General features: G+C 41.8%; 1 protein-coding gene across 2 annotated transcripts in view; it reads right to left on the bottom strand.

Annotated features, from left to right (window-relative positions):
* The window catches only part of LOC139157149 (uncharacterized), a 38,422-nt gene extending 27,834 nt beyond the window's left edge, over positions 1 to 10,588 (bottom strand). For both annotated transcript variants that reach the window (XM_070733593.1, XM_070733594.1), the window contains exons 1-6: positions 10,274 to 10,588; positions 7,479 to 7,598; positions 3,720 to 3,842; positions 2,526 to 2,645; positions 1,340 to 1,462; positions 113 to 195 (exon numbers count right to left, since the gene is read on the bottom strand). In XM_070733593.1, the coding sequence (XP_070589694.1) occupies positions 113 to 195; positions 1,340 to 1,462; positions 2,526 to 2,645; positions 3,720 to 3,842; positions 7,479 to 7,598; positions 10,274 to 10,499 (795 nt within the window). In that variant the 5' untranslated portion in view covers positions 10,500 to 10,588. The remainder of the gene's footprint in view (positions 1 to 112; positions 196 to 1,339; positions 1,463 to 2,525; positions 2,646 to 3,719; positions 3,843 to 7,478; positions 7,599 to 10,273) is intronic.
* Between the last annotated feature and the right edge of the window lie 5,551 nt (positions 10,589 to 16,139).

Here is a 16,139-nt window from a genome sequence, read left to right as displayed (position 1 = left end):
AAAGAACATTATTTTGAATTTTCAAACATGTGTGTGTCTGAAATTTGCATCTGTGAATTTTCGGGAGGATTCTACCAGAGACCTCGACAGAAAAGATAGATACACATTTTACCTGAACTTCTGTGTCAGGAGACTCTAATAGACGGGTGAGAATTGGGAGAGCACTTTGACGAACCAAAACCCTTTGGATCCATTCTGTAAAGGAACAGATTGACACTCATATGGCAACTGTAATCAGTTACTTGGATCTTACCGCTGCTATCTAAGTATACAGTGATCCCTCGAGTTTCGCGTCGTCGAGCATCGCGAAAGGGCTATTTCGCGAGTTTTCAACCCGGAAGTAAACTCCACCATCTGCGCATGCGTGCCCTTTTTTCTATGGCCACGCATGCGTAGATGGTGGAGTTTCCCCAGCTGGGAAGCAATAAGAGCAACGGGGTGGGCGGGGGAAGGCCGGGCGGCACGCGCGCGGGGGCCGCTTCCCAGCTGGGAAGCAATAAGAGCAACGGGGTGGGCGGGGGAAGGGCGGGTGGCGCGTGCGCGGACAAGCGGCAGCAGCGAGGCGGTGGGGAAACCCCAATCTTCGGCTCCTCGCTGCTGCGGTGGAAGTAAAAACACCATCTGCACATGCGCAGATGGTGTTTTTACTTCCGCACCGCTACTTCGCGAAAAATCGATCATCGCTTGGGGTCCTGGAATGGAACCCTCGCGATGATCGAGGGACCACTGTATACCATACCTTAAACTCTAAAGAAATTGCATTCCCCCAAAAAACATACCTGCAACAAAACCATTTTATTTTATTGTTATTGTGTGCATGAGCAATAACATTGCTGGGTAATTAGTTTGTTAGAAAAGACTGCAAATAGAATTAAAAGCGTATGGCTATCTTATTTTGCATGACAACAAAATCCAGATTGCGTATCCTAGAAAAATGTGTCTGATGAGGTAGCATTTATATGAGATTTGAACTCATGTAGTTATTAAAAAGTGGCTGGAAATGATTGTACTAAATATAAAGCTATATTTTTTTAAAATGCAAAATGGAAATACAATGTTATTAATTCAACACATCCACAAAACAATAGAGTGTTCATAAAAATCTCCCCCGATCCCACAGACAGAATACAGCTTTAATAGTCAGCAACCAGCTTCACAAATTCACTCTTTGCTGCATAGATTTTCTGCATTTCCTAAATTAAGTATAGGCGGCAGTATTTAACTTAACAATGTTCTCTAAAAATTATTGAAAAACAAATGTTACCACAATCTCCAATTCTCTTTTTCTTACTATCCTTGCATTTGGCATAGTCAAAATAAATCACAGCTGCCACTTTACCTGATTGTGTGAGGTTGAAAATAGCTTGAATGGCGTTTTGTTGGACACCAATATCGTGAGATTTAGCAAGGGAAAGTAAGGGTATAGTTGCTCCAGCTGCTGCAATTGCATTTCGACAGGCATCTGAAGAAAGCAGCAGAGAAAAAGAGAAATTAAGGGAGGCTTAGCTGTGTTGGGAGATAGCTTGGAAGCAATCATTCAAGATTGGAGATGGAACATTGGGCCTAGTCCTCAAGTCTCAAGCCATGGGTTTGTATGCTATGAATATCATTATAAGCCTGCAGTGAGAACTATTGCTACAAGTTGCCTTGGGATAATAAGAGGCCAAACGTTTTAATCAAACATATTAAATATGTATCCTGAAGTGCCACACTGGAGGAAAACAGTTGAAGAGGCCTCTGGAATGGAGTATGGCAACAGAAGAAGCAAGTAGCAAGAAGACAGCAAACACCAGAAATGAAATAAAGACTCAGGCTAACTTGAAAGCTGAAAGATGTTTTGAGGCTGCCCTCTTCTTTTCTCTTGTTACGTTGAAGATTCTGGCCATGTGACACAGCGACACGTTGTGGGGCACAGGGTGACCCTGTAGAACAGATTCTATGGCAACTGTTGCAATCAAAATGGCTGGGCGTTTACTGCAGTACCTATTTGGAAGGGAGAAAGAATACTCCCGAGAATCTTGAGGGATCCATGGCTACCTAATCATAATGGCCACCTGTTGCCCTTTTCTTTTCTGAAGGTCTCCCTAGATCTTGCTCTGAAGATCTCTATAGATCAGTGACGGTGAACCTTTTTCTCCTCGGGTGCCGAAAGAGCGTGCACGCATGCTATCGCGTATGCGCGAGTGCCCACATCCATAATTCAATGCCTGGGGAGGGCGAAAACAGCTTCCCCCAACCCCCGGAGGCCCTCTGGAGACCGTAAATGGCCTGTTTCCCAACTTCTGATGGGCCCAGTAGGATTGTGTTTCACCCTCCCCAGTCTCCAAAGGCTTCCCCCATCCCCTCGGAGGCTCTCTGGAAGCCAAAAGTGCCCTTCCCGAGTCTCTGTGTGAACCAAAAATCAGCAGGCTGGCACACACTTGAACGTTGGAGCTGAGATAGGGTAAAGGAAATAACTGCAGGAAGTGGAATTGTTGCTTAAATTAACCATTACTGTAGGCTTGATGTTTGGGAACTTTGCTCACCTGAGTCAGCCAGCATCATTAAGCAGGCAGAGGAATTACCCTGGACCGTGATATCATCCGATTCAAGTAGCTCTAGGATTGGCTCAAGTAAATCCATTTCTATGACGTGCTCCTTGGTTACTGTTTGTAAACAAAGGTAGTAATAAATAATCTTAAACATTATTATAAATTCATGCTAAATAAATTTAATAATCTTAAATGCAAAAATAAATGCAATAAATCTTAAATGCAAAATGCAAAAATAAATGCAATAAATGTAAGAATAAAAATAATCTTAAATGCAAAGTTTAAAATGCAACTCTGAAGATATTTAAGTGGCACCGAAGAGAACAAAAGGCTATTGTCACTACTCAGTACTACCCTGTTTCCCCGAAAATAAGTCACCCCCAAAAGTAAGACATAGGAGAGGTTTCGTAGAATTGCCTAATATAAGGCATCCCCCGAAAATAAGACATAGGAGACATTTTGTTTCGCAGCATTCCCGAACAGAACACATATAACATATATTTGAAGAAAGTATAATAGTTGTACATGGAAATATTGGTACAGTAATAGTAAGAAATTCTTGACAGGATTCACAGTTTGTCTGGTTATGCTGGTTTGTGATGACAACTACTGTGCAGTATATAATAAATGTTCAATTCTTTTGTTCAGCAATAAATGTGAATTCTTCTTCATTGAAAAAAAAAAGACATCCCCTGAAAATAAGATGTAGCACATCTTTGGGAGCAAAAATTAATATAAGACGCTGTCTTATTTTGGGGGAAACAGGGTAGACAAATGTGTTCCATTTGACTAGGAAGTAAAATCCACTTTCAGAATTCCTATGAAATAAATCATTTCATTGGAGCAAGAATCTAATAAATGTATTATCAGCTCCACACTTCAGGGGTAAAAAACCTGAGTGCCAAGGACTATATGTGCTCCTGTCAATTTTCAGTTTTACTGTCCTTAAATCACCATGAACTGTGATCAATGTACAATGTTAATAGGGTGGGGAAAATTATTCAACACAATTGGGGGGTTTACTATATTCATTTTGATGATATGTAAATGTAATGAAATCAAATGAATTTGCAAATATGTATATTTTAATCCAGTACATAATCAGAAAAACATTCTGCCCTCCCGAAGCATTTCCCTCTCTCCAAATGAATCTTTTCTCAGAAAGAAATTTCTTGGTTATCCACTCACCATTTCCTTCTAACAAAAAACTGAGCAGGGATAAGGATGAAATCTGCTGAACCTCCAAATCATTAGACTTCAGCAAAGCGTAATATGTTTCCAAGTGCTCTTGGGACAGATGGAGGTTGACTGCTAAAATGAGAAGAAATATTTGAACATTCAGAACACCGATCGTTTTGTCTTGGAACTGTGGATGTTCAAGCACAGAAGCAGTGATAACTAGGAGATATCTCAGTCTGCTTTCAGAAGATGCCTTTCACCAATCTACCCTCCTGATTTATACACAGTGCAGATAAGCAATGCATTCAACCACACACCACAACTTTGTACACATAAACTTCTCACGGTATATTGCAGTGATGGTGAACCTTTTTTCCCTCGGGTGCCATAAAAGCGTGCGGGCGTGCTATCACGCATGTGCAAGTGCCCACACCTAAATGCCCGGGAAGGTCAAAAACAGCTTTCCATCCCCCCCCCAAGAGGACCTCTGAAGGCAAGCCCAAGAGGTTTGTGTTTCGCTCTCCACAGGCTCCAAAGCCTTCTCTGGAGCTGGGTAAAAGGATAAAAATGCCCTCCCCCATCTCCCTGGAGCCTCTCTGGAAGCCAAAAACACCTTCCCAGAGCCTGTGTGAGACAAAAATCAGCTGGCCAGCACACACATGCACGTTGGAGCTGAGCTAGGGCAACGGCTCGAATGCCAGCAGATATGGCTCCGCGTGCCACCTGTGGCACCTATGCGATAGGTTCACCATCACTGGTATATTGGATTATCATTTCATGCTTTCCATAGGAGCGAGTTGCTAGAATCGAGATAAAAGTCCTCTAAGATTGTTAGATTTGCACGGGAATGAAGAGGTGAGATGTAGGAACAGTTCATCACCTCTATTGTCTATCAGCTAGAACTAATGCGGACTGCCAGCAGACTACAGGGAAGCTGCTTTTAAGGGCTTCCCTGGAGCCTGCTAGCCACTGACAGCAGTTTATTTTTCCCACCGCTAGATAACCAATCAGAGGCGGCTATGCAAATTGGTACTCCATATGTCAATATGTGAGAAGACTCCCTTGAGATTCCATGCTAGAAAGAGAACTCTACATCCAGTGTATTAACCAAAGAAACAGCCAGCCAAAGATTCTGATTCTATGGTGAAATGTATAGTGTCCTCTGTCAAGACCACACAGAAATAAGAACAACGTGATTCCATCCTCACAGGCTGAGAATGTGTGTATGAATCTTTCCACTGTAATCTTAACTTCCACCTGAAAGTGAAGGACTTAATGTTACAAATATGTCCCACTCTGCAAGTATAAGTCCTCTTTAACTACATATTTGCTGCCCTCTGAAACTGCTGCTAATTAGCAATTGAACTTATTATGCTCCAAGATGTAACATTCCGCATCAGTTATACATTTCAATCTCTCCAATGGAATCTGCCAGGCAGCTCAACAACCAATTTGTCGTTCCTTAAGAGCAGAGATGAGAACTGACATTCAAGTTCTTGAAAGGAAGGTGGGATTTACTCTGAGAATTAAATTAAGTACATCCATTAAAAAATGGTAGTTAAATTGGATTAGTACAGTGGTACCTCTACTTAAGAATGCCTCTACTTAAGAACTTTTCTAGATAAGAACTGGGTGTTCAAGATTCTACTTAAGAACCATTTTCTACTTAAGAACCCGAGCCAAGAAAAATTTCCCAAGAAATTTGAGAGCGGCACGAAGGCCCGGCCAGTTTCCTGCCATTCCCCCTGGGTTTCTCTCTCTGGCGCAGTGCATGGGAGGCAGCCTCGCACCGGGTGTATGGGAGGTGCATGCTCCTTCTCGCCGCCTCAGAGTCCCTCTTTTTTTTTTAAGCAGTAAAATTTTGGATTTTTTTGATTCCCCTCCCCTTCTTCCTTCGGCAGCGACTGTCCTCCTCCTCTTCTTCCTCCTCCTCCTCCCACCCAAATTCTGAACTTTTATTTCTTTCCTAATGGGTTTGCACGCATTATTTGCTTTTACATTGATTCCTATGGGAAAAATTGCTTCTACTTAAGAACGTTTCTACTTAAGAATCTGGTCACAGAACGAATTAAGTTCTTAAGTAGAGGTACCACTGTATATCAATTTTATATATGATTCCCCCCCCCCCTTTTTTTATACACCAAACTTCCCAAAGTTCTGTGAGAACAAGGGCTCCCACTTCCCTGATACTTCTCAATATGCAAGCCAAAGAAAATACTTCAAGCATTTTTGCTTGATGGGCTGTCTGCTAAAACAAAGCAAGTTATGGCATACGCTTGAAAGAAGACTCGGAGGAAGCTTGTAACTGTGGAGTCTGTCTGGCAAGAACAAAGAGTGCTTATTCACAGGGAATACGCACGTCTAAAGCTTGTAACAATTCTGGGTGGTTAGAAAGCTGATAAAAATAATCAAGAGTTAGACAACTTGCATAGCTCAACTAGAAATTAAGAATAGGGATGGCCTGAAACAGATAGAATGTATGTATAATATGGGTGTCAAGCTCGCTGTGTCACACTGATGTCACATGATATATTATTATTATTATTATTATTATTATTATTATTATTATTATTATTATTATTATTTAAATTTGAAAGCCGCCCTTCTCCGCAAACTCGGGGCAGCTCACAGCAGCAATAGAAAACAATGTACAATACAAATCTTATATTACAAAATTAAAAACCCATAATTTAAAAAACATGCACACAACATACCATACATAAACTATATAGGCCTGGGGAAGATGTCTCAGTTCTCCGTTCTCCCATGCCTGACTGCAGAGGTGGGTTTTAAGAAGTTTACGAAAGGCAAGGAGGGTGGGGGCAATCCTAATCTCCGGGGGGAGCTGGTTCCAGAGGGTCGGGGCTGCCACAGAGAAGGCTCTTCCCCCGGGTCCCACCAGACGACATTGTTTAGTCGATAGGACCCAGAGAAGGCCAACTCTATGGGACTTGACTGGTCACTGGGATTCGTGCGGCAGAAGGCGGTCCCAGAGATATTCTGGTCCGATGCCATGAAGGGCTTTATAGGTCATAACCAACACTTTGAATTGTGACCGGAAACTAATCGGCAACCAATGCAGACTGCGGAGTGTTGGTATGACATGGGCATATCTGGGAAAGCCCATGATTGCTCTCGCAGCTGCATTCTGTACGATCTGAAGTTTCCGAATACTCTTCAAAGGTAGCCCCATGTAGAGAGCAACATATTGCAACATTTCCCCCCTTTGCAGAGCCAGGCGGGGTGGGCGTGGCCAGGACATGATGCATTCAGCCTGCGAGCCGCCAATTTGATACCCTGGTGTATTAGATAACTCCTGGAGCGTAGATGGCCTGCTATCGGAATGGTCAGGTCCTATGCTTCGGTAGTGATTTTTGGGATGCACATGCAGCTGCGCATGCCCGATGTGTGTGTCCCAGTGTGAGATTTGGCTTCTGTGCATGTGCAGCAAGTGAAAGCTCATGTGAAGACGCTCACGTGAGCAATATTTTGGCAATTTTTGCTGATTTGTTTTGCTACCGCGCATGCCTCATTCCATCTTGCTTTGACTTACCTTACACCTGTATTATCTTACAACATCCACCATAATTCACCTTACTAAGCACACTCTTGAATTCTTGTGAATCTTAATATTCCATATAATTTTGCATGTATGAAATTCTAATGTTAAATGTTAGTCTATATTTTAATGTTAAAAAAACTCTGTCCATCCATGTTCAGCTAGAGGGGGAGTGCTTTGCTTTCCCAGTTATTATACTGCTTACTTACAGTCTTGGCTTATGTGTAGATAATAGAGAGCAGCAAGCATTTGCAAGCCAGGATGATCAGAAAATGCCAAGGTCTTCAAGGCCTCTAAAGAGATCTTGCCAAGAGATGACATTTCAAAACCTTGGAGAAAAATATAAAAACAGATTCGGAATTTTGTCAGAAGTAATGAAAGTATTAAAGAATCCATGGAACTGAAAGAAGTAGGTAAAGGGGGAAACAACCCCTCTCTGTGCATGCTTTGAAAACATAGTGGATAGAACTGAATAATCAATTGAAAAGATGCTCATTTTGTTTCTAATTCTTAAAAAAAGTTTAGCATCCTCTCTTCCCTTAATTACCTTACCTTTTTAAGTCTAATTTCCCTCCATCTTCTTGGCATAATTTCCCTCCATGTTCCACCCTTACTGAGGGAATATAAATCTGATCTAAATGAATTTAGATTTACAGTAACAAAGTTTTCATGCCTCCAGAAGTTATAATAATCTCATTAACACAATAATGTAACTTGCCAAATCTACTCTGATTGTTAAATCAGAGGCTGGAGGCCGAGGAAGAGAGTAACAGCTCTTTATTTAGCAATCAGGAACATTAAAAGTGACCAGCTCGCAGGCAGGTAGTGACTTAAAGGAAAAGCGGCCGAAGCCGCACCTTTTATACTTTGTTACCAGCGCTGGGGATTGGTGACAATGTTTCAGGCTTTGCACCGAGGCTTCCTATTGGTTGCGCCCGGAGGTTCCTTATTGGTCGCGCCTCGGCTTCCCATTGGTTGTGCTTGCGGGCCTCTCATTGGTCGTGCCTGCTCCAATCAGCGATCATATTTATTTTAACAATTTGCAAACATAACACTGATGAAATCGATTGTGAATTTTTGATGCTGCATGTGGAATCATATAGCTAAAAAGGGGGAGTAAACATGCTTAATGGTTATGTAGATTCTGAGTCATTCAGATCTTGGTTGTCCCAAAGATTTGGATGACCTGATAAGTACATTTATTTTATTTATTTATTTTGTCCAATACACAATATATATAGAAGAGAATAGACATGTAGCAATATATATAAAGAAAATATATAAAAATAGAGGAGAAGAAATATGAAAGGAAGAAAATATATATGATATATGAGAAAAAGGAAAGACAATTGGACAGGGGATGAAAGGCACACTAGTGCACTTGTGTACGCCCCTTACTGACCTCTTAGGAACCTGGAGAGGTCAATCGTGGATAGTCTAAGGGAGAAATGTTGGGGGTTAGGGGTTGACATTATTGAGTCCGGTAATGAGTTCCACGCTTCGACAACTCAATTGTTAAAGTCATATTTTTTACAGTCAAGTTTGGAGCAGTTAATATTAAGTTTGAATCTGTTGCGTGCTCTTGTGTTGTTGCGGTTGAAGCTGAAGTAGTCATTGACAGGTAGGACGTTGCAGCATATGATCTTGTGGGTAATACTTAAATTGTGTTTTAGGCATTGTAGTTCTAAGCTTTCTAGACCCAGGATTGTTAGTCTATTTTCGTAGGGTATTCTGTTTCGAGTGGAGGAGTGAAGGGCTCTTCTGGTGAAATATCTTTGGACGTTTTCAAGGGTGTTGATGTCCGAGATGTGGTATGGGTTCCAGAAAGATGAGCTGTATTCAAGGATGGGTCTGGCAAAAGTTTTGTAGGCTCTTGTGAGTAATGTGAGATTGCCGGAGCAGAAGCTACGTAGGATCAGGTTAGCAACTCTAGAAGCCTTTTTGGCGATATTGTTGCAGTGGGCTTTAGCACTTAGGTCATTAGTATTCCAAGGTCTTTTACTGAGTGTGGATTGGCTGTGAGAATTTGTTTATTCAGTTTATATATGAGGTTTGGATTATTTTTGCCGATGTGGAGGGTAGAGCATTTGTTATGCATGCTTAAGAACTACCCAATATAGGAGATAATGGGAAAAAATAATCTGGAAGGCAAGACAGTTTTCCAAATACCGTAATTTCATGAAGATTCTATGTGTTTAGAAATACAGTATATAAGCAACATAAAATGCTGAGTGATTGCAGGGAAAGTTAATGTTAGATTTGAACCCTATATGTATTTTAAGAGTTTCCTATAAATTACTTTGAACTTTATTTACAAAGAAAATATAAATATAAACTTATAATAAATATACATTTAAAAGGATAAAATTTGTCATTATGTATTTCTTTATAAAAAAACATGAATTTTCTAGGTATGTATAAAAATTCTTTATGTGTCTGTACATGTGTTCCCATAACTAGTTTGCTACTAAAATTTCAGATATTTTAATTTTAATTTAATTTATGCCGCCCCACTCCGAAGACTCGGAGCGGCTCCCAGATCCTAACATTAGGATTTTCATCTTTTTAGTAATGAGTGTTGAGAATGTGGTAATTGGATTGGAAAAGTAAACATTCTTTTTGATACATATGAGAAGATGATTATCTTAAAGTGAACCCAGAGACACTGTGGTTCTTGCCCAGACAAGGAATCAGAATGTTTGAATGAAAATATAAAAGTGCATTGTATCAGCTTTAGCAAGAAAAATCAAGATAATTGACATATAAGCAAACTTCTGCACATTTAAAAGCCAGGATTTAGTCAATAAATCTGGAATTGAGAATCAACTGCCCAATAATTGTTTGGGAGACTTTAAATTTAGGCTTTTTCTCTGTTCCACCATTATTCACAAAAACAAAACAATGAGGAACACAAATAGTAGGACTCCCTGATCTTATAGTTCTTTAAAGCAAAACAGCAGAGCTCTAACAAACAATTCACACGTATAAAGCAGAAATACCTCACCTTTTTCAATGTGTTGCAGAAACTCTTGGGCAGTTTCCTCTTCATAGCGACAAAGAACAGGTTTGTAGAGCTGCCTCATTTCAAATTTTTTTTGTTTTAGGCACGGGCAGTCAGCGATCTGAGCCAAACACTCTCTAATGTCAAGTAACAAACCTGACAACAGTGTTTTCACCGAGACAGCAAAGTCATAAAGCAGTTGAACACACTTGGTACACAGATGACCCATTTTTATTTTCCTAATCCAACAGAAAACCCTCAGAGCAAAAAGAGAGGGAGTGTTTATACTTTGTTTATTTTATTGCTCATATATTCCTTGTACTGGAAATTTTAGATCTAGATAACGCCAAACATGATGTGAATGAGTTATTTAAAAGTTCAAATTGTTCCCTGAGTGCAGTCAGCAAATCCAGCCCTGAATCTAACCACTCCAAATTAAGCCTTTTCCTATATTTTAAACGGGAGAACAATAAATAATTAAACAAAAAATGAAGTATTCAGAATCACCCTTTTGTCCTGACTCAAACAAAAGAAAGCACACCGGTCCTAGAAAGCTAGCAACAACCCCTAGGATAACAAAGAAAGGTGATGCTTATATAGAATGACATCACAGGTGAGAGCAACAAATATATTGGTCCCCACCTCCTTAATTGATCAGCCAATCAGTGGAGAAGAAAACAAAAACTTAAACAGGCTTTTCCAGTTTCTCCCAGACAAAGCAATAGTGCCCTTTGACTGGCACAAGCCCAGAATGGCCCTACATACCTCGTGTCTGCAAAAACAGAAAAATATTCTTAAGCAGGATTGTTGTGGGGAAAATAGGCAGAGGAAATTGTGTTGAATATGTTTAACACTTTGAGTTATTTGTAAAAATAATAAATGTGGACATAAATACCTAAATACAAAAAATACACGTGTATATAAGCTTCCTCCTGCTTATTGGACTGAACAAAAAAGATGAATAGTACAGTAACTTTAGTAGTGAATGTATGATAGAAATTAAAATTAAAATATCTAGCTTTGTTGGTTCTCATTATAAAGTTGCTATGAAATTTGTGCCATGCAACTACAATGTATAACCATAGTAACTAATTGATAATTACTGTATGATTTAAAAATAATAAAGTATCTAAGTGGCAAAGGGTGGATATGAAGAAGCTATGCATTTGCCATTTGTTCTTCTTATGACACCCTTGCATATCCTTATATTTTATTTTCCCAGTTCCTCCATATTTGCTTCCACTTGCACTCTCCTTCTAGCCCATCATCATTTCCATTTACAGTGGTACCTTGGTTCTCGATCGCCTTCGTTTTCGTACATTTTGGTATCCGAACAAAAATTCGGATACCGAACAGCCACAGAAAATTTTGTTTATTATCTGAAATGGCCAATGTCTATGCCTCCTGCATGTTACACCCCCTCTTTGCAACATGGGGTGGGGGCTGAGTCCAATGAGTCCCAGGGCGACTTGGCAAAGCAGCTGCCACAAGATCTGAGGGGATGGGGTGAGATGGAATGGGAGTCGGAATCCGAGATGCCCATTCTGGCCACCCGCTTAACAGCCTCCCAGTCTCTATAGTCTAACCGCTCCAAGCTGCAGGAAGGGTGGGGGCGGCTGCAATACTGGCAGCTTCAGGGGGCTCCTTTCCTCAGTGCTTCGTCTTGTTACCTGTAGGCGGCTGCACCAACTTTTTCCTTCCCGGCGGCAGCGGCGGTGATGGCGGCGGCTTCCCTTCGAGGAGCAGCAGCGCCTGGAACGTCACGTGATGAAGGGAAGCCGCCGGAGCCATCTCAGCAGTTGCCGCTGCTCCAGAGGCTTCCCTTCATTACGTGACTTCCCGGCGCTGCTGCTCCTCGAAGGGAAGCCACCGCTGCTGCCGCCGGGAAGGAGAAAGTTGGTGCAGCTGCCTACAGGTAACAAGATGAAGCACTGAGGAAAGGAACCCCCCGAAGCTGCCGGTATTGCAGCCACCCCCACCCTTCCTACAGCTTGGAGCGGTTAGACTATAGATCTCCTCCGATTTGTATCCCATAGGAAATAAAGAAAATAGATTTAATTGGTTCCTAGCGAGTCAACAGGTGCTGGGAACCAATTAAATCCATTTCCATTATTTCCTATGGGATAAATTAATTCGGTACTTGACCAAATCGGTTCTTGACCACACTTCTGGAATGAATTGTGGTCGAGAACCGAGGTACCACTGTACTTCAGTGAACTAAGCACCATTCTTGTGCCAGGGTTTCCCAGGTGGAGTCAATATCGAGGGAGACTTTCAATGTGTCTTTATATCACTTCCTTTGCCCCCTATGTGATCACTTTCTTTTAGACAGTTCAACATAGTGGAGCTGTTTAGGGATACAATGGTCTGGCATCCTAACAACATGGCCTGCCCAGCATGTCTGGGATTTCATCAGCAAGGTAAGACTTGATGGCAGGCCTACTCTGGAGAGGACCTATGTCAGGCACCTTATCTTGCCACCTGATCCTCAGGATTCTATGGAGGCAGGTCATATAGAAGTGGTTCAATTGTGTAGCATGTTGGTCATGACCTATAAAGCCCTACATGGCATCGGACCAGAATACCTTCGGGACCGCCTTCTGCCGCACGAATCCCAGCAACCGATCAGGTCCCACAGAGTTGGCCTTCTCCGGGTCCTGTCGGCAAAACAATGTTGTCTGGTGGGCCCCAGAAGAGCCTTCTCTGTGGCAGCCCCAGCCCTCTGGAATCAACTCCCCCTGGAGGTTAGACTTCCCCCACCCTCCTTGTCTTTTGCAAATTACTGAAAACCCACCTATGCCGCCAGGCATGGGGGACATAAGTGACACTTAGCTGTTTTATTTTATGTATGGTTTAATTGGATGGTATGACTGCCTTTTATAATGGGTTTTTATAATTGTTTTTAATATTAGATTTGTGCTTTGTATTTTGTTGTGAGCCGCTCTGAGTCGTTGGAGAGGGGCGGCATACAAGTCTAATAAATTGTTGTTGTTATTATTATTATTATTATTTATTATGTCTTCTGTATACAGTCCAAGTCTCACTGGCATACAACGAGGTAGTTTGTATTATGCTCGGTAGACTTTTGAGCTTTGTAGCAAGCTTATACCACGTTGGTTCCACACATTGGTCATTAGTCTGCCAAATGGAGAGCTTACCTTGGCGATTAACATAGCTTTGTTGAAAACAGTACATGAATGCCTTATGCATTATTATTATTTTTTTGAAAAAAAAATCAGTTTAGCCCATACACACTGTATGCAAAGAAAGGCCTTGTCCATGAGGTTGTGATGGGTTGGACACAACTTTGCAAATAACAACATCAAACATTGTATTCACAATATCAACAGTAGAGACCTTCAAATTTCTAGGTTCTATCATATCTCAAGACCTAAAATGGTCAGTTAACATCAAAAACATAATCAAAAAAGCACAACAAAGAATGTTCTTTCTTCCCCATTTCAGAATGCTCAAACTGCCCAAGGAGCTCCTGATACATTTCTACAGAGGAATCATTGAGTCTGTTAATCTGCACCTCTATAACTGTCTGGTTCGGTTCTGCAACCCAACAAGACCGACACAGACTTCAGAGGATAATCAGAACTGCAGAAAAAACAATTGCTGCCAACCTTCCTTCCACTGAGGACCTGTATACTGCATGAGTCAAAAAGAGGACAGTGAAAATATTTACTGACCCTTCACATTCTGGACATAAACTATTTCAACTCCTATCCTCAAAACGTCACTAGAGCACTGCACACCAAGACAACTAGACACAAGAACAGTTTTTTCCTGAACGCCATCACTCTACTAAACAAATAATTCCCTCACACAGTCAAACTTCTGTATTTACTAAGTCTATTATTACTAATTTTCCCATCATTCCTATCACCCATTTCCTCCCACTTATGACTGTATGACTGTAACTTTTTGCTTGTATCCTTAAGATTTTTATTAATAGTTTCCTCATTGCTTATGATTCTTGACAAATGTATCTTTTCTTTTATGTACCCTGAGAGCATATGCACTGTTCTGTCTTGGTCACTCCAGAAGCCAATACCAACCCAAAAAGAGAAGTCAGACACACTGGTAAAAGGCAAAGGCAGTTTTATAAAATTCAAGAAAAACACAGGTAACAGAAAATGTCCTTACAAACAGGAAAATGCTGTATCTTCAGATATATTCACGAAGGCCAAAAGTCCATGCAGCAATACAGAATTCTTGCTGCCAAGCCAAGGCTGTAGATAGCAGACCTATACCTCCCACGGATCTTCCAAAGCTGCTGGGCCATAAGCCAGGAACAGAGACGCCGAGAAAACAAGACAGGATAATGCCACGCCAAGCTGATAACACTCCACATGGCTTAAAGGGCTTGCCTGCCTTTTAAACCCTGCTGATGAGTACCACACCCAAACCCAGCTGTTTCTACTTCAATGGTGAAAATATCTCTTTAACTGCTCCTTTCGTTGCTCTGAACGTCGCTGTCTCATGTCAATGACAGCTTGTGCGTCATCACCTAATGACTCCAAGCTACTGGCTGGGGAGAGCCCCCCCCCCCGGGGCTCTCATGCTGTTCTCCTTCATCCCATTCCTGATTTTCCTCTCCCCCGTCCGACTGTTCAGCCCCCTCCTCTGCGCTGTCATCCTCCTCCGGGCATGGAGCCAGCAGAGACACAGCTGGTCCCTGAGCAGCCTCAGGCTGAATCACAACATGCACCAAAGACAAATTCCTTGTGTGTCCAATCACACTTGGCCAATAAAGAATTCTATTCTATTCAAACATCAAAAACACTGTACAGTGGTACCTCTACTTAAGAACTTAATTCGTTCTGTGACCAGATTCTTAAGTAGAAATGTAGAAGCTTGGAATTGGGGTGGGAGGAGGAGGAGGAAGGAGGAGGAGGACAGTCGCTGCCAAAGGAAGAAGTGAGGTGAGGGGAATAAAAAAAATCCAAAGCTTTAAGGTTTTAAAAAAAGAGGGACTCTGAGGTGGCGAGGAGCACGCGCCTCCAATACACCCAGCGCGAGGCTGCCTCCCATACACTGGCTGCTGCTGCTGCTACCTGCTGCCTCTTCCTTCCCATGCTGAAGGGCTCCCCTCTCCTCTCACTCGCTCGCTTTGTAGCCGGCACCTTTCCTTCCCTGTGGTGACTCCTCGGCTGTCCAGAGCGAAGGGAGTGTTTCTTTTCTCTGGGCGCTGGCAGAGGTTTATTCCCTGTCCAAGCGTCCAGAGAAAGGAAAATGCTTCATTCACTCTGGAGTGCTAAAGCCTCCTTAAGTGCCACCGAAAGGCTCCTCTGGCAGCCCAGATGGCTGGGATTAAAGAGGGAATGGCAGGAAACTGGCCGGGTCTTCATACCACTCTCAAATTTCCTGGAAAATATTTCCGGGATTGGGTTCTTAAGTAGAGGCAAAAAAATCTTGAACACCCGGTTCTTATCTAGAAAAGTTCTTAAGTAGAGGTGTTCTTAAGTAGAAGTACCACTGTATTTCATTTCACCTAGTTCTTTGCTTTAGCTTAGAACAAACAGCTTTTAGGAACATCACAAAGGCACCTTGCATTCTGCTGACATATAAAAAGCTATACTGTATTGCCCATTCAGAGATATAAGAGAAGAAATCTCAAAACATAAGGATTTTTTTTTTAAAATTATGCTCGTTTAAGGATAAGAAAGACTTCTCCGCATGCGCACTGGAGTCATTATCGCTGCTTTTCCCTGCCGCTTTCTTTTCCCAGAAGGACACACAGCCGAAAGATGCCTCGGCTGCCATCTAGCAGTGGATTGCTGTTTTGCAGCCTTCAGGGACGGAATTACATCACATGATTCTAAAAAAAAATATCAAGCGCCATTTTTCTGGCGGGCAAAAG

This window comes from Erythrolamprus reginae, chromosome 1 (assembly GCF_031021105.1).
Source record: "Erythrolamprus reginae isolate rEryReg1 chromosome 1, rEryReg1.hap1, whole genome shotgun sequence".
Taxonomy (NCBI): Eukaryota; Metazoa; Chordata; class Lepidosauria; order Squamata; family Dipsadidae; genus Erythrolamprus; species Erythrolamprus reginae.
This window is presented reverse-complemented; position numbering and strand designations above follow the sequence as displayed.